The sequence below is a fragment of the Balaenoptera musculus genome, chromosome 16, assembly GCF_009873245.2.
Source record: "Balaenoptera musculus isolate JJ_BM4_2016_0621 chromosome 16, mBalMus1.pri.v3, whole genome shotgun sequence".
In the NCBI taxonomy this organism is placed as follows: Eukaryota; Metazoa; Chordata; class Mammalia; order Artiodactyla; family Balaenopteridae; genus Balaenoptera; species Balaenoptera musculus.
This window is the reverse complement of record NC_045800.1, coordinates 49,422,904-49,441,849: the sequence shown is the minus strand read 5'-3', so window position 1 is coordinate 49,441,849 and position 18,946 is coordinate 49,422,904. Positions and strand designations below refer to the sequence as shown.

General features: G+C 48.1%; 1 protein-coding gene across 1 annotated transcript; it reads right to left on the bottom strand.

Annotated features, from left to right (window-relative positions):
- Positions 1-12,942: 12,942 nt before the first annotated feature.
- GDF2 (growth differentiation factor 2) lies at positions 12,943-17,277 on the bottom strand. Its single transcript, XM_036828856.1, has 2 exons — positions 16,779-17,277; positions 12,943-14,112 (listed from the first exon to the last, which is right to left on the bottom strand). The coding sequence occupies exons 1-2, from the start codon at positions 17,122-17,124 to the stop codon at positions 13,160-13,162; spliced, it is 1,299 nt and encodes a 432-aa protein (XP_036684751.1). The 5' UTR covers positions 17,125-17,277; the 3' UTR covers positions 12,943-13,159.
- Between the last annotated feature and the right edge of the window lie 1,669 nt (positions 17,278-18,946).

Sequence of the window (18,946 nt, the reverse complement as noted above, 5' to 3'; positions counted from 1 at the left end):
AGGGAAGTGTCTCACTTATCGTGTAGATTAAGTGACAAAATATGGGTAAGGCACTTGACAGCATCAGGGAAGAAGGAAGCACTCAATTACTGATAAGTTCTCTGTGTCAGATAGTTGCTCTGTTTTGTAGCTGAAGAAACAGAGTTCAGTAGCTAACGGAAGCCCACCATCCTAGGTGGGGGGATGTGAGGGCAGCCAGAAGAAGCCTGTGGGGTCACAGTCACTTAGACCGTGCCGAGGTTGAGTCTGAGGCTCCATCTACTTCACGGCTTCAAGTTTATTCCCCTGTCTTGCTAATGCATCCAGGGAACCAAAGTGGTTCCCCCGACAGCTTTCAGATGATTGGAGTGAAATGTCTGAACTTCAGACATGTGGGGCATGATGAACGGGATTGGTGATTCCAGGGCAGATGAAGTTAGCTCTGAGATCTAACAAGCATCCATTATGCTGGCTAAAGAAGACCCTCGCTGGTTGAGGGCTCGGCCCCTGGCCCACTGCTTGCAAGGAGAACTGAGTTGGAGGACTTAGGTCTCTGTGGTCCAGACCCCACAGGTATCCAGATCATCAGTCCCCAGAGAACTGCTGGACTCCTGCTCCTTCGCATAGAAGTGACGTGGGTCCAGCTTATGACTGATTTGGCACAGATTTCCAAGAATACCTACCACGGAGCCTAGACCCTAGAACCCCTGCTTTGTCTCCCCATCCCTCTGGGAGTGGGCATTGCCCTCACTTAACAGACGAGACAGCTATGGCTCAGAGTGTGGTCACACAGGCAGGGAGGAGCGCTGGGAGAGCCGTCTGGCTGCACTCTTTTCCCTTCGCCCCGTTACCGCCAGTGCACCCTCCTGGGACCGGGTGGCCATAGGCAGGCGCACACGTGTGCCTCAGCCGGCAGCCGGAGGAGGTGGTCTTGGGGCCGGGGGACCTTCTCAGCACACTCGAGAGCCACAATCCGCTCTCTGGAAATCATTATCTGAGGATGTTTACCAAGTGGTTGATGAAGGCCAAAGAGGTCAATTAGCTAAAACAAACATATTCTTAGCTCATTAGGATTTGTTTAATGCCCAAGTGACATATGGTCACATCACTCCACCGTTCGCAGCCAATCAAGTGAGACTGATTTATTATAATAATAAGGCCTCCTTAGTCCCCACTGGGAAGGCTGAGCCCTCTGCTCCACCGCCGCCTGGGGAATCACAACTCGGAACATGCCAGTCTCATCCTCTGAGGGCACTTTCCCATCATCGCTTGAACCCAGGCAAAGCCTTTGGACCAGGAAAGGTGTGGATGAAGATAAGCAGGAATAAGTATCTCTTTGGGGAAAGTGTTTCCCCTGGACTCATTAAAATGCAGTCTCAGGATGGGATGCCTGGAGCTGGTGTGGGGCTTTGATTTGTGTGGATGGCCCAGAGCCTCAGGGAGGACGTAGAAGCAGGCCTGGGGTCTGTTGCAAGTCCCTGAGGTGCCCAAGTTAGTGCCTGCAAGGGGAGATGATGTGTCCTCCTGTGGGTGTGGCCTGAGGCCAGTGGGAGGAAATTCTGTCCCCAGAGTTCCCCAAACTCTCCAGGAGGAAGGGATGCCCTGGCCCCCAGATGAGGGGGGCATAAGCAGGTGGCAGCTGTCTAAGGTGAGCACGTTCTGGGCAAGTCCCATTGTGGGAGCCGGGAGGAGCTTCCGAGCAGCCTCTGCCAGCTGTCGGCCCAGGGGCTACAGAGAGTCCCATTGTGATCTTGGGGGCTGAGTTTGGAGTTGGGATGCAGTCAAAGCCCCTGCCTCCCCCTCACTTGTACAAGCAGCCATGTGGGCAGAGGTGTTAAGAGCACGGGCTCAGGATCCACCCCCAAACCCTACCGCTTTCTAAAGTACAGACACAGATCAAGTGACATGACTGCTCTGTGCCTTGGCTTCCTCAAAAGGGAAACAGGGTAAGGAGAAGAGCTTCACAGTATTGTTGTGACAGTGTCAGCAGGTATAATGAAGAACCTGAGGTCACAGTAGCAGCTGATGAGTGGCAGAGAGCCTGTGATCAGAACTCCCCAGTGGGGTTGGGGAGAGATAACCCAAGAGACAGGGGTTGTCTTAGGGACCCTGGGGGTACCAAGTGCTTCTGAAGACCCAAACCTTCCATGGGCTTCTGTGTATCTGGAGAGTCTGTACACCTGAGAAAGGCCCTGACACAGTGTTCACTCCAGAGCACACTCCAGGGAGATTAAAAGGGGGACAATGGCACAGATGGTGTGCTACTGGGAGTCAAATGGAGCACACCTGGAGCCTGGGCAATCCCAGAAAAAGTTAATCTCCTGCTACATTACGGATTCCCTTTTTGCAGTGGTCAGAGGCCTTGTCTGTCTGGTTATTTATCCATTCATCTTCCTATCTATCTATCTACATACCTACCTATCTATTGTTTTATGTTAGTTTTCCCCTCAGTGTTCATTATGGTCATTTTCAATTGGCACAGCAATATCCATGACCTATTCACCTAGATTCTACCATTGACATTTTATTACCCTTCCTTTCTCTCACCTCTGTCTCTCTGGTCCCCTCTCTAACTCTCAAGCCAACATATTTTTGGGATGTATTTCAAAGCAAGTTGAATCTTGCCTTTACTTTATTTTAATCCTTTTTCTTTTTACTTTTCTAAAAATAAAAGTAAAACATACTCATATTTGCAAGTTAAATAATTCATAAATGTATGAACAATCTTCTCCCAAAGCCTTTCTAATCCAGCCGATAATAACAGTTTAATGTGTAGCTGTCCTCACTTTTCTCTGTGCTCATATGTGGAAGCACATATGTAGGAGATCTATCTGTCCATCCATGGATCTGCCCATCTATGATGCTCATCCATCTGTCCATCTACCTAGTGTCACCTCATAATAGCACACAGGATAATTTGCATTTTGTTTTACTCACTTAAGCATACAGCAGAAACAACCTTCCAAGTTGAAGCATAAAGTTTGTTCTTTTAATGGCTGCATAATTGTCCTTGACAATTTACTGATCTGTTTCCCTAGCAAAAGATATTTTAAGTTGTTTCTGTTTTTGCTTCTATAAACAATACTGTGATAAGTGTTCTCAAACACATGTTCTTAGGACTAGTGCTTCTTGCTTCTGTAGAAAAATTTCCAAACCTGGGCTTGCTGAATCAAATGGTTGGACACTTGTTTATTTATTCTTTTTCTTTATTATATTTTCAGTAACTTTAAAATTATATAATAAATATGTATTTTTTCTGTCTTTTTTTTTACAACTTTATTTATGTACGATTGACATACAATAAACTGCCCATCTTTGAAATGTACAATTTGGTGAGTTTTGACATGTGTATACACCCACGAAACTATCACCACAAGCAAGGTAATGTATCTTGCCCTCATCCTCAGATTTTCCTCACGCCCCTTTGTTATCCATCCCCTTGTGTCTCCATCTCCAGACAAACACTGACAAACAGCTATGCTGTTGAGTGTACCATTAGGTCACTTATTTTATTGCTGAGTAGTATTCCATTGTATAGATATACTACAATTTATTATCCACTCACATGTTGATAGAACTACAGTTTACTTCCAGAGTGTAACTATTACAAATACAGCTGCTGTGAATATTTGAGTATAAGTTTCTGCGTGGATGTATGTTTTTATTTTTACTAGGACAAGAATGCATGTTTAACATTTTAAGAAACAATCTAAATGTTTTCCAAACTTGAAATTTCTATCAGCAACATATGAGACTTTCAATTCCCCCACATTAATGCCAACCATTTGTATGCATGGTTAGACTTTTAAATTTTGACTATTATAATGGGTATATAGTACATTCTCATTGTGATTTTAATTGGGACTTCCTTGATGACTAATTGTGTTGAGCATCTGTTTGTATATTTATTGACCATTTGTATATATTCTGTAGTAAAATGTCTGTTTAAACCCTTTTCCCATTTGTAGGGGGTAGGGGGAGGAGGCTGTTTTTTGTCTTACTATTGATCAAGTAAGAATTATTTGTACATTTTAGATATGAGTCGTTTGCCTGGTGTATGTATTGCAAATATTTTTTCGCAGTCTGTGGCTTGTCTTTTCATGTCCTTAACAGTGTCTTTTGAAGATTAAAAGTTCTTGTTTTTGATGAATTCCAATTTATCAATTTTTTCTTTTATGATTCATATTCTTGGTGCCATACCTAAGAAATCTTTGCCTATTCCAAGGTCACCAAGCTTTTCTTTAATATTTTGTTCTAGAAGTTCCATAGTTTTAGGTTTTACATTTATAATCTATTTTGAGTTAATTTTTGTGTATGTGTATATTTATTTTATTGTACGAGGAAGGGGTCAAGATTTTCTTTTTCCATGTCAATATCCAGTTGCCAACACTAGTCGTTGAAAAAACTTTCCTGTCCTATTGAATTGCCTTGGCATTAGGTCAAAAAGTGATTAACCACATGTGAGTGGGCCTATTTCTGTACTCTCTGTTCTGCTGTATTCTGTCTGTTTTTTCACCAATACCACACTGTTTTGGTTACTATAGTTTATAGTATGTCTTGAAATCATGTAATGTAATCCCTCGAACTTTGTTATTCTTCATCAAAATTATTTTGGTTATTCTAGTTCCTTTGGATTTATATGGATTTATCCAAAGCCATGTACATTTTAGATACCAATAATTGATTTTAGAATCAGACAATTGATTTGGATTGAACTGAAGCTATAGATCAGTTAGGGGACAATTGACATCTTAACAATACTGAGACTTCCAATCTTTGAAAATGGTATAACTCCATTTATTTATGTCTTCATTGATTTATCAGTGTTGTTTGGTTTCAGTATATAAATTATGTAAATATTTTGTTAGTTTTATTTTTATTGTTTTGTTCTCAAAAGTATTTTTATTTATTAAAAGTCACTGGTATTTACCTACAGAATGGGAGAAAATATTTGAAAATCATTTATCTGATAAGGATCTAGTATCTAGAACATATAAAGAACACTTACAACTCAACAGTAAAAAGATAAATAACCTAACTTTTATTTATTTATTTGTTTTTAATTTTTTAAAACATCTTTATTGGAGTATAATTGCTTTACAATGGTGTGTTAGTTTCTGCTTTATAACCAAGTGAATCAGTTATACATATACATATGTCCCCATATCTCTTCCCTCTTGTGTCTCCCTCCCTCCCACCCTCCCTATCCCACCCCTCTAGGTGGTCACAAAGCACCGAGCTGATCTCCCTGTGCTATGCGCCTGCTTCCCACTAGCTATCTATTTTACATTTGGTAGTGTATATATGTCCATGCCACTCTCTCACTTCGTCCCAGCTTACCCTTTGCCTTCCCCGTGTCCTCAAGTCCATTCTCTAGTAGGTCTGCATCTTTATTCCCATCCTGCCCCTAGGTTCTTCATGACCATTTTGTTTTTTGTGTTTTTTTAGATTCCATATATATGTGTTAGCATATGGTATTTGTTTTTCTCTTTCTGACTTACTTCACTCTGTATGACAGACTCTAGGTCCATCCACCTCACTAAAAATAACTCAGTTTCGTTCCTTTTTATGGCTGAGTAATATTCCACTGTATATATGTGCCACATCTTCTTTATCCATTCATCTGTCGATGGACACTTAGGTTGCTTCCATGTCCTGGCTATTGTAAACAGAGCTGCAATGAACATTGTGGTACATGACTCTTTTTGAATTATGGTTTTCTCAGGGTATATGTCCAGTAGTGGGATTGCTGGGTTGTATGGTAGTTCTATTTTTAGTTTTTTAAGGAACCTCCATACTGTTCTCCATAGTGGCTGTATCAATTTACATTCCCACCAACAGTGCAAGAGTGTTCCCTTTTCTCCACACCCTCTCCAGCATTTATTGTTTCTAGATTTTTTGATGATGGCCATTCTGACTGGTGTGAGATGATATCTCATTGTAGTTTTGATTTGCATTTCTCTGATGATTAATGATGTTGAGCATTCTTTCATGTGTTTGTTGGCAATCTGTATATCTTCTTTGGAGAGATGTCTACTTAGGTCTTCTGCCCATTTTTGGATTGGGTTGTTTGTTTTTTTGGTATTGAGCTGCATGAGCTGCTTGTAAATTTTGGAGATTAATCCTTTGTCAGTTGCTTCATTTGCAAATATTTTCTCCCATTCAATATTTTGTTAGTTTTATACTTAAGTATTTCTCATTATTTTCAGGTGCTATTGTAAATGATATGTTTTTCTTAAAATTTTAATTTCTAGTTATTCATTGTGTATTAATCTTATATCCTGCAACCTTGTTAAACTCATTTATTCATCCGCTATGTTTTTAATAGATTCCTTAGAGTTTTCTAGAGGGATATTCATATTGTATTTCTTTCTTTCCCATCTACAGATTTCATTTCTTATCCTTGCCTTATTGCACTCCTTAGGACCTCTGGGGCCTTGATCCTGATCTTAGGGGGAAACAATTCAGTCTTTCATCATCAGTGTAATGTTAACTGTATATCTGTTTTCATTTTGTTTTGTTTTTTGATAGATGCTCTTTATCAGTTTAAGAAAATTCTCTTATATTCTTAGTATTTAAGAATTAAAAAGAAAATCATGAACACATGTTAAGTATTGTGGAATGCATCTATTGAGATGATCATGTTTTTTCCTCTTTAGTTTGTTAACATGGTTGATTACATTGATTGGTTTTCTAATATTTAACCAGTCTTTCATTTGTGGGGTAAATTTCTCTTGGTCATTATGTATTATCCTATTATATGTTGTTGGATTCAATTTACTGGTTTTTTTTGAGGATTTTTGCATCCTCATGAGGGCTATCCATATGTAGTCTTTTCTTTTGGCTTTGGCTTCAAGGTAGTTCTGACCTCATAAAATGAGTTGGAAAGGATTTTTTCTCTTCATATTCCTTAATTTTTTCTATTTTATGGGACAGTTCATGTAGAATCGATATTATTTTAATTATTTGAAGAGCTAAGAAGTACTGCTCTAGGCAAGGAAGGGCTGGTTCTCTTTATTCCTTATTCCCACTTCCCAACAAAGCATGTTTACAGTTTTGTGCCATGCAAGGAAAACAATAAATTAAGTCCCAGAATAAAGATCATTCCAGCTGTTAATCACTCACATAAGAAGTGTTCACATAAGAAGTGTTCAGAGCCCCCAAATAACATTATTTGCCTGATGCAGAAGAGACCTAGGGTAACTGTGGGTGCAGCTCCCACTGGCACCTCCAGGGAGCGCTGTGTGTCAGACAATGAGCCGGGGGGGTGGGGCGGGGCGGGGGTGGTGCTCTGAACTGGGATCAGTTCTGAGGTGTATCTGGCGCTCTGAGTAGTGACCACGGTCCTGGTGGCAGTGGGAACATCACCCACATGCTTTCTCTGCAGGGGGTAAACCTCTATGAAGTGCGTGGCTGCCTTGACTCTTCCCTGTATCAAACATTTTCTGTGCAGTGAGGACAGAAATTCAAGTTTACAGACAATGAAAGTTGTGGCCAGAACCAGCCTAAAGACAAAGCACAGGAGTGCAGGGCTTAAAGAGGTTCTGGGAATGCATGCTTTTTACAAATAAATGAGATTTATTTTAAATTAAATCTGGGGAGAATTTATGCATAAGCAGTCATTTTTACCAGAGAGGTAAAACCATAAGAATAGTAAACAAGGGTCAAGTAGGTTTCCTGCTGCCCCAAGTCTGCAAGGTCTTGTGCAGTAAGTATTTGTTCACGGGTGATGCCTTCATTCATAGGTCTTGTTCACATCCTGCTTCTAAGGTGATTTCTCCTAAACCATCCTTCCTCCTATTTTATGGGTGAGGAAGCTGGGGCTTGGGGAGGTTACAGAACATGCCCAAGATCACAGAGCTGAGGAGCAGTGGATTGGCCGAAGGAAGGGAGGACATTGCCATCCTCCCTTACCTGGGTTTTGGTTCCTCTCTGTGTGTCGAAACCCCAGGCATGGACTTGTGGGGAGAGGGGGGGTTGGGGACATGAGTAGGGCCTAGATCCCCTATGGCTTTAGTAACCCCAGCAATGCCATGTCTCTGTAACTCCAGGGCAGATAGTCTGCTGGATGCTGATGTGAAGCCTGAACCCAGAACATCTCCCCCCCATCCCATTGGAATCCACAGGATAAGACGGATGAGATGGGAGTGGTGGGAATGGTGAATGGAACACAACCTTGGAAATCTAAGAGCAGGTCCACCTGGAGGCCTTGGAACAGGTCGGGGGGCAGACCCTGGAGGGCCTGGGGCTCTGCTCAGGCCACTGGGCTCAGCTGTCCTCAACCTCTGATGTCCCTTGAGCATCTACTCTCCAGGAGGGCTGTCTCCTGCTCTCTCCTGTTCATTCCTCTCTCTCTCTCTCTCCCCTCTTTCTTTTTCTCTCTCTCCAGGCACTAAGAAAAGTCTCCCTTTTCTCGTGCCAGCTCTTTTCTGGAAGACCAGGGAGCTAGCACGCCTCATGCTCTAATTCTTCCAGCTTTCCCTCTCAATGGTGCTCTTTGGCCTGGTTTACCTGTAGCCCTCTCTGTCCACATGTGTTGCCTGGGGTGGCCTCACCCTGTGTCTGGGGTCATTGGTACATTGCTGGTGAGCAGGGCCTGCCCTCCAGATGCTGACCTCACTTTTCCCCCATGACTTAGCCGTTCTTCTTGCATTTCCTTCTCCCAGGTTTATCAGACATGTCTGTATATGTATGAACCCCAATAATTAAGAGGCATCAGGATTTTCTCCATGAGACCCCGGGTCCAGGCAAATCAAGGAAGTAGAGAGTTGTCTTTGCAGTTCCCAGATGTCTGGCTACATTTCAGGTTTGGGTGCCCAGCACATGGAGGGCCTCTGGTGCATGTGCACGGGGAGGGCACATGTAGGCAGAGGTGACTCTTGCTTCCAACCCAGGTACAGGTAGGAAGGCCGAAGATACTGGGAGAGCATGGGGAAAAATGAAGAGGAGGGAAATAAAAAAAGATAATGAGGAAAGAAATGAAGATTCAGAGTGAAAGAGTGTAATAAAAGGTAATAGTGAAGCTCTAACGTTTTTCCAAATATTACTCAGAAAGAGAAGCAAGAACCTACATGAACTTTTCCAAAGTACCCGGGAAGCATTTGCATGTCATTTTGGGGGTGACAAGCAAGGACCTCAAGACTCAGTGACCATTGATGTGACCATGAACCAGTGAGTGACCTGGTCAGGACCTGAGCCCAGGCCAGGCAACCCCACACCCGGTGCTCTTCAGCCACCCTGCTGCTCCCAACTGCCCTCCGCTATTGGCCCCTGAGCTGTCCCTGACTATGGACACCATATAACCTGTCATCCAAACAGAGGCCCTAATTTCAATTATACATGGACAACACGCATTAACCAGGCCCATCCCAGGCAAATCAGGGTGATGGTCACTGAGCCAGAGGAAGACGTCGGCCAAGCACTGCCCAGCAGGAGCATGGTCCAGGCGAAGGAAGGACAGTCGGGCACTGATGTGGATGACCTGGAAGGCACTGGAGGTGCGGCCCCAAATGGCCTCCAGAACGCAAGTGTGATACTGGGGTCCTGAGAGGGCCACGAAGCTCACATATTCACTGTCCAGCTCCTCAGACCCAGCAATGCTCTCCGGCTCCTCAGCCCCCATCAAGGCAGCTCGGGTGTCAGGCTCTCTGGGCGGAAGGGAACCCTCATCCAGAACAGAAGCTCACGGGAGAGAGCCGCAGAGGAGCAGCCGTGTGCTGCGGGCCCAGGGACATCTTTCTGCGGAGCGGAGCCGTCTGCTGATGAAAAGGGTTCCCTCGGGGAGGGGTGCTCGTCTTAGTGAGAGGTGTTCAGGGAAGCTGAGACAACGGTGTGAGATTTCTACCTGAGTTAGATGATCTGATTTGAACAGGAAAGAAGTTCCGAAAGGTTTATTCAGTCTGGTCTCACGGAAGCCATCTGTGTGCCACCAGTGCGGCCTGTCTAGTGTACAGTCTCTGGCCTCCCCTTTAAGGCGCATCTGGGAAAAGTGGGACCCCCTTTGTGTCAGGCTGCTCCCATGGGAGCTGCCATATAGATGGAATGGACCAGCCTTTGAGAGCCAAACAGCGTTGCTGCCTTTGGTCACAGACCAGAGAAGCCCCTGGGCCCCCTCGGCGTGGGCCAGGGAGGAGGGGCAGGGCTGGTCCTTTCACTCAGACCCCGGGGAAGCTCTCAGCAGCTAAGCTCCGACACGCTGTTCTACAGGATCATGTCAGTGTCTGGGCCCGAAGCAGCCTCCAGAGTGTCCCTGGGACTCGGGAAACCAAGATGCCAACCACACACAAGCATCTAGAACCAGCTGCATCGTTTGCGGGGCCAGGCACAGAATGAAAATGTGGAACTCTTGTTTAAAATTTATTATGAATTTCGAGATGGCAAGACCAGAATGTGACACCAAGCGGCCCTGTGGGACTGCCACTTCATATCCGTGATCATCACCCTGAGAGGATAAAAATGAAAACGCTTCAGGACACACTACAAATGCAGCATTGACTGTGGCAGTCATTAGGCAGAGGGCTGATTGGCCGCGTAACAGAGTGTCCAGAGGATGGCACTGTTGGATTTGATTCTCTGTCTGGGGCTGAACAAGCTTTGGAGGGTCTGGTGGAAAGAACACAGTGAAATGGAAGGCAGAGGGTGTTTCTCAGGATCTCCTTGCAAGTTCTGTCCCAGCACATCCGTCCAAATCACTTTGTCCTGAGCCACAACCCACATCAGCCCTCCAGGGAGTGACTGAGGTCAGAGGCCCTTGGGCCTTGTCCCCAGAGGACTCGGTGCCCCAGGAGGCTCAAGATAAGAGGTCAGTAGGACCCCACACCAGGCCGATGGCAACCAGGAGACAAAAGCACTGTAATGTCCCTTAGAGCCAAGAAGATCAGAATTGGAGCATCAAGAGAGGGGCCAGGGGGTGTGTGTAGGGGACACTAGAGCTGGGCCTTCATGGAAGGTGGACTTGGGCTGCAGACCTGGGGCCGGGGCAGCCACGGCAGTCCCCTGAGGGCTGAGAACAGGGGGTGGCCTTGAGTGTATCTGGCTGGAGCTGGGTGTCTGAGCAGGGATGTAAAGGGAGTGGAGGCTGGAAGAGTTGTGCAGGCCCCAGGACACCGGGCAGACAGGATTTACGGCCGGATGTGTCTCTCTGCCAGAGCTCAGCCTCCTGCCCCTGACATGTGGGGAGGTCAAGGAAGGCATGGGGCTGACTGTCGTTTTCCACTTGCAAGTATCCACTTCACACCTGCTCACACCCAGGCCCGCATACCCACACACGGGCTCTTACACAGACGCGTCCATTCCCTCCGACCTGCAGAGACACCGCCCACATGTGTCCACCCCTCTCCGTGACTCTCCCTTCCACTTCCCCCCAGGGAAAGAAGGGCCTGAAAGGAGAGGTGGGCAGGGTGTGGGGCTAGGGGACCATCAGGCCCAGGTCTCACACCCAAGAAAGGCCACAGATTAGACTTCTGAGTTTATTTCCAAGTGAGACTTTGATGCAGGCACAGAAATACACAACCGGGACTAAAAGATGTCTGTCATCCATCCTTACAATTGAGCAACATTGTCGTACCAGGAATTAGTATTTTCTGTAACTCCAGTAATTAAACAATAATGTTTTTATTGCATTTTTGTGTTAAAGCTGTTCATTGGTTCCATGTAAACATTTAACACAAACCATTAAAAAAAAAATATTCCGGGAACTTCAACCAGTGGGAATGGCCCAGGTCTCTCCAGGCCTCCTATAGGCTCTGCTCTGGTCAGCGGTCAGAACTTCCTACTCCACCCCATTCCATGTGTGACCTCAAGAGTCAGAGGTCCTCTTTTGCGGTCAGTGGGGAAGGAGCCTGGTCCCAAGGCCCAAGCCCAAGACCAGGGCTGGACACACATTGCTCAAGAAAGCCAGCGAGTGCAGCCAGAGCCAAATGCGGCCAGTAAGGACCTGAGTTCGCCAGTGGCCAGGAGCCCTCCCCCAGGAGGACTGGATGTCATCACCTGAGTACATGGAGTAAGAATAGGGATGTTGCAAATATCGAAGCAAGAGTGCATTTATTCCAACAAATTCAAATCCAGGTCTTGTCATCCATGGAGTCCTTGTGGGAGGGGAGCCCATGGTGTGTGAGGCTGGTGAGCTGGTGGTGCAAAGTAGCTGCAGAGACACAGGCCACGGGCTGCCCCACCCCTCAGGGTTAGCTGTGCACCCCCTTCCAAACCATCTTGCAGTTTGAGTCCACAGCGGCGAGTGACACTGTATGAACCAGCAGGTCAAAGTACCTCCAGCCACAGTGTTCACTGCAGCCTGAGGGCTTCCGTCCTACCCTCTCTCCATCCTGCAGTTGCTTTAGGGGATAGTTTTCAGTGACTCAGGGGTCATCTTATAAAGCACCTGGACACTGAATCAGCAGAGGCGCAGAGCGGTCAGAACGTGCCCTGGATGTGACAGGCAGCCCAGTCATCCTGCTGGGTACTGGCCGACCTCAGTCCCGTTTGCCCCGCACTCCCCAGCCCCCAAAGTCGAATTGTCTTCAGCTACCAGGTGACCTGCTAAACCTCAGTGGGGTACTTGGGGAGGTCCTGGGCTTCGGTGATCGACAGACCTATGGAGACCCGTGGGTTGGAATCATGCCATTGACTGTTGCTACTTGAACTGCCCGAGTTTTGGCTTCCGCATGTGTGAATTGGGAGTCATGACGCTCATCTCACAGGTTGTGGGAATAACGTGGAGTGGGTGTGGCGCACACAGCCCATTCCTTTCCCCTTCACTCCCTGAGGTTATTGGAATAAACCCCATGCCTCTCACGTCCTTTAATTTCCATTAATCTCTGCGCATCTCCCATCTATACTCCTCGGCCTCGTTTTCGCTCAGTTTTCTGCTGACTCTGGATAATTTTTCTCTTGTCCCCTTTTCTTCATCTCCCCTTCCACCCCAGCAACACTTCCAGGCTTTCCTCTTCTCCCCAAACCCCCATTGCCCGTTGGCATCCCCTCCCCTGCAGTTCAACCCAGTGGTGTGTGCTTGGGGTGGGCCGTGAGAGGGAGAGCAGGTCTTTACCGCAAGGACCTGGTGGCTCCCCTTCCTTCTCCAGGCTGCCACCCAGGTGGACTTAGTCTCTGTCATGCCCAGCAGGACACAGGACCTCTCACTAGGAGCCCCCTCCACCCTGCCTCCCCCACCCACGGGCCAGCACTACCTGCACCCACACTCGGCCACGCTCATCCCTTCATAGTGGTACTTGAGGGTGGGGACCCCCATGTCATCCTTGTAGAGGATGGAGATGGGGCTCAGTTTGGTGGGCACACAGCAGGCCTTGCCCACCTTCATGGGGAACTTGAGATGCACCAGGGTCTGCACGATGGCGTGTTTCGTCGGGGTCACGTCGTCAGCGAGGGGGAAGAAGCAGCCGCCTTTACATTCAAAGGCATCGTACTCCTTGGGCGCGATGATCCAGCTGTCCCAGCCGATGTCCTCAAAGTTCACCCGCAGGGAGGTCTTCTGACAGTGGTTGTTGGCCCCGGCACTCCTCTTTCGTCTGGCCGAAGACGAGCTCACGGCCACGTGGCTTTGCACATCCTCCTCCTCTTCCTCGTCCTTCTTCTCACCTGCCTCCATCAGGCCGCTCTTGAACAGCTTCTTGAGCACACTCTCCTGCTCGTGGCCAATCATCTCCCTGAGCTCCAGCCTGGTCTCCTTGGTGCCATTGCTGCGGTCATTGGAGAAGACGACAAAGAAGGGCAGGTTTTTGGAGCTGGGGGGGACACTGATATCCAGCTTGTCACAGCCCTTCCTGTGACTCTCCACTGTCACTTCCAGTTTGTTTTTGCTCTTAGTGGGGTCTGCTCGGACCCACCTCTTCACAGCACTGGACACCTCAAAGTTCTCCCAGCCCTCGTCCCGGATATCCTGGGACACCAGGAAGGTCTTGGTTCCCCCAGAAGCATCCCAGGCACTGGCTCCATCCAGAACATCATAAATGACCATGTTTCCTTTCAGCTCGTGAGAGGAGTCCACGTGACTTTGACAGGAGAGGTAGAGTCGGAGCTCGGCCCTGGTGATCTGCTCATGCCTGGGAATGGAGATGTTGAAGAGCAAGATGTGTTTCTGGAAAGGGAAGTCTTCTGTGGCAGCTATAGAGACGGCATCTGAAATGCAAATACACGGTGACAGTCATCTGCTGGGAGAGTCTGTTTTCATAACACCAAAGCTGAGACTCATGGTTTAGATGAAAGGGCATCTGGCATGACATTGTCTATCTCTATCAAGTCTCTGTTTGGTTTCACTTAAGCCCTTAATGTAGAAGGGTATTTTAAAATGTACATTTGGCATCTTCCAAAGAAAAATAGAGGCAGGAGATGCATCGCATTGAAATTGACAGCTCCAGCTGTTTATTGAGCATTTACTACGTGCCCAGCTTTGCACCAGGAGCTTTGCATATTATATTTCACTTTTCTCTTCACGCTGACCCCCAGAAGATCTAATTATTATTCCACTTTTACAGATGTGGAGACTGGGACTTAGGGTGTTTAACTGCCAAAGTGCATACATCCTGTAACGATCCTCACTTTAAAAAAAAAAAAAAAGAATCAAATAAACAAAACAGAAAAGCACACTGTCAGCCTCAGAGTGCAGATCCTGAATGTATGATTTTAAAGGAGAGATCATGGGAGGGGATGGTAAAATTCCAACATTATGGCAATGTTAAAAATCTCAGCATCTAAATGGTGTAAACAATCATTCAGAATTGTAACTTCTGAGCAAAATGAAAGTGGATGATTTTTTTTAATGTTTGAGGGAAAAATATATTAACCTCAACGGCTTGGTCATGTTAGGCATACATAGGGCTTGCCTTTTAGCCACACAACTGTTTCACTTTCCCACTCCCCTGGCTGACACCCGGCCATTAGCACATCTCTATTATACCATGGCCTGGTCGCAAAGAGGGAAGAGAAGTTGTGTTTTTTGAGCACCTACTATGTGCCAACATGAGGGGATACTGTGTGCTGTCGTGAAACCCGGCAGTGTTTGACAGACTGAAGTGCCAATCCTGACTCTCTCCCTTCTAGGCTTGTGACCTTGGAGAAGTCCTGAGTCTCTCTGGGCCTCAGTTTCCTCATCTGTAGAATGGGACTCATCTTACCAACCTCCCAGTGTTGGTGTGAGCCTTCAACAAGAAGGCACATGGAACTTACCCAACACTGTCCCTGGTTCACAGCATATGCTCAATCAGTATTTCTGTGTCCTCCCAAGACCGTCTTCCCTACTTGTGCACAGGTCCCCCACCCCCAAGCACGTGGCCTTTCACACAGCTCTCTGTGTCCCCTCACCCAGCATGGATGTGTCAGTCTAGCTCCTGCAGCATGTGGTGAGCCACCGTGACATATGTGAGTAGTGAGTGGGGTCCATGAGCAGTGCATTAACCACCCGCTGTGCTCTTACTGTGGCACACCTAGAAGATGGCCCTGGGAGTGCATCAGACACTTAGAGAACAAGTACCCTCCCCCTCTGAGCCGTACTCAGGCCATCTGTGAAGGGAAGCATAATTGGTCTTCACAGCAGTACTGGCCACAGGCAGAGCTGGGATCAGATCAGAGCACTTGTTTCCAGGACATGGACAATGATGGGGGGAGTGGGGAGGGGTCACTGAGATGGCTCTGAATGCTGGACTCCCAGACTACAGGATTTGGTGATTAGGTCCAGCCAAAGAAGCCTGGCCTTTCCCTGAAGCAGAGGTTACAGACACGCCCCATGGGCATAGTGAGACGCTGGCGGTATCTGTATGACCTGCAGACCACATTAAAAAACAAAAAATTAGGCCCTGCAGACTTAATTTTTCAAAAATTAAGCCAGTGTTTTAGAAACCAGGCAAGTTCACATAAAATCCAGGATTTTCTTCTTCTTTTGGGCCATCAGAAAATACAGCCTTGCCGGGCATGCAGCATGACCACGGCATCCTTTAGCTAGGGCGTATGCCTGTTAAGAGTCTGCAGGTCTCAAGCCCAGGAGGGAAGACGCCCTGAGTGCCTGGCTGGTTAGAGAGAGGCTGCAGCCGTAGGGAAAGTGAGCTGTGCAGACAGGTGGGCCTGGGTCAGAATCCAGCTGCTTAAGTAGCATGTGAACTGGGCAAGTTCCCTCAGAGTCTGCAAGCCTTGGCTTCCCTGCTCACAAGATCATGTCACCTACATTGTGTGAATTAGTGGACATAAGCCCTAAGTTGACATTCGTTATCTTCTAGTCCTCCTAAATCAGGGAAATTATTTTATATTTAGAAAATAATTAAGTTGTCCTCCAATGCCTCTCTCTCGGAGGAATTTATCTGAATTTTAAACACCTTTTGATGAGAGAGAAATAGACATTCCTTCGGTGTTTAAAAATATACCAGTTAGTTGGAGGCTAAATAAGTTGTCTGTGTCTAAGTAGGAAGGGGACAGTACGGGAAGGGGGAGGTAGGGAAGGGCTGGAAGGAAGGGAACTGGCATTCCTTCAGCCCCTACTGTGTTAAATGTGGCTCTGGGCTCAGGGAGGGAGAATCTTCTAGAGCAGAGCTGCCCAGTAGAACTTTCTGCAATGTTGGAACTGTTCTACAATCTCCACTGTCCTATAGGGTAGCCATAGTCATGCATGATTGCTGAGCACTTGTATCCAAGCTAGTGAAGCTAAATAACTAAATTATTAATTTTATTTCATTTAAATTAACTTAAATTGAAACGTAAAGTCCCATGTGTCCAGTGGCCGCCATACTGGGCAGCGCAGCCTTGGACCACTGAGTTCCCCACCCCAACCCGGGGCGCCCCGGTGGAGCCGACTCTACCTTCCACGCTGAAGCTGCGCACGATATTGGATGCGGGGGTGGATGTCTTGTCGGTGGTGTATCTGTTGTACAGGTCGATCATGTACTGCGGCGGCTCGGCTCGGGTTTTGTCCTGGGAAGGGACCCCGCTCAGGTTGAGGCTGCGCAGGAAATCCACCTTCATGTTCTCCAGGAACATCCTCAGGTCGAAGGTGCCCCCCTCCCGTTCACCTCCGGGCCCGCCTAGCAGGCGGTGGGCATCTGCCCCAGCCGACCCCCGCCCCCGGATCTCCAGTGGCTTCCCCTGCGCGGAGCAGGCCAGCAGGGAGAGCACAGGCAGGGCCACCCAGAGCGCCCCGCGGCACATCTTGGGATGCTCTAGCCCTGCTCCGGAGACTGCGGCAGCCGCGGTGTGTTAGCGGGTGCGGGGAGGAGCCGGGAAGGAGCCGGCCCGCATTGTCCTGCCCACCGCTCTGCACCGCGCACCCGGGCCAGTTCACAGGCTCTCACCCGCCTGCCGTCCCCGAAGTGCCCTCTGCTTGTTCTTATCTGGCCCTTGATGCTGTGCTCAGGCCTCTTATCTAAGGGAGCTCTCTGTTAATGAAGGCTCTATAAACATCTGACAAACACACAGGGCTTGTGGGAAGGACACGGCCTGCTGCAAAAATCTGAATTTCTCCGTGGGGTTATCGCCCCCTAATTAGGATCCTTTCTCATTTCCTTGCCAGCTCTGTTCAGAAGAATCTCGAGACAGGGTGACATATGCTCCATCTCCTGGGCCACGGAAACAAAGAATCCAGGAAACAAACAAGACCAAAAAGTCCTCCAAATATAGAAACAACAGCACAAAACTCCCAGAAGCCCCCAGGCTAACCACTGGAGCCGGGCTGGGTGGTGGAGTGGAGGCTGTATCAGAGTTAGTAAGAAGCCTGGTTCCTGTGGAACTGGGATGTGCATTTGTGGCTCAAGCGCTCGGTGCCTTGGTTTCTCATCTGTCAAGCGAGCTCCCGAGCCTTAGAGCTCAAGGGTGAAGGTGGCACATATAATTTAGTGAGATGGTGGGGACTTTGGAGTCAGACCAGATGTGGGTTCAAATCCCATCTCCCTCACTTATTCCTCACAAGCATGACCTGGAGCAAGTCACTTCACCTCTCTGAGTCTCGGGTTCAGAAGAGACTTGCAAGGATTCAAGGTGATTATGTGCTGACCATCACGGCGGTCGCCCTAAACCCCAGTCTGTTGAGTGGCTGCATTCTGGCCGCAACTTCTCCACGCCAGGGTCTGACTGACCTGGGAGCTGGGGAGGAAGCCCTGTGCTGGGCTGCCCTATGAAAACACCACTTACGCACAGAATCCTGCTGGCCCTGGGACCCCAGAAGAGCCCTGTCACTGGTCTGGAGGGTGCGTTCTTGGCTCACGTCAGCTGGGTGGCTCCTTGGGCCACACTTGTCAGTCAGGAGAACCAAGTAATCTGGGAGACAAAGGAGGAGGGAAGCTCTGAGGCCAGTAACATGGCCAGGAGATGTTCCCCCCTGAGGAAGCTGACAAGCCGTGGCCCAGTCGGACCCTGCGAGGCCCCAGAGTCTGTGTTGTTTTAAGGGCAGTGGGCCCACACTTAGATCTGTCCATTTCCATCACGTGTGGGTTTGACCACAGCAAAGAATGAGCATAAACATATTCTGGGAGTCTACTTTGAGGAGGATTTGAATGTGAAAGTTTTTCAAGCTGGCAGGGCTCCTGGGGAGAGGGTGCAGGTTCAGGAAGATGGACAAGGGGCCAGGGCAGTCAGAGTCAGAGATCCCGGGTGTGCACCCAGCTTTTCCCCACCCCTTGTGGGGGGTGGAGTGAAAACAGGAATCCCCAGTGGCCAGGCCTGGACAGAACTTGCTGTCCCCGTACTTTGGGGACACTGCCAAGGAGGATGGATGGGAAGGGTGCAGCTTCAGAAGTGCTGCTTGCAGAGGGGGCAGGAAGCATGCTGGGCTTTGAGCCAGCTTAGTGCAAGAACTCCCTGAGGCAGGGAAAAGATGAACGGGTGCACAGCCCGGGAAGCAGGACTGCAGCTTCGCAGCAGGGAGAGGGCTGGGAGGAGCTGGGGAGCTAGGCAGGCATCCCCCACAGGGCTCTAGTCCCTGGAGGCAGCCCAGAAGCCTGTCACATTCAAGAGGTGGAGCCAAGGGGTGTAACTG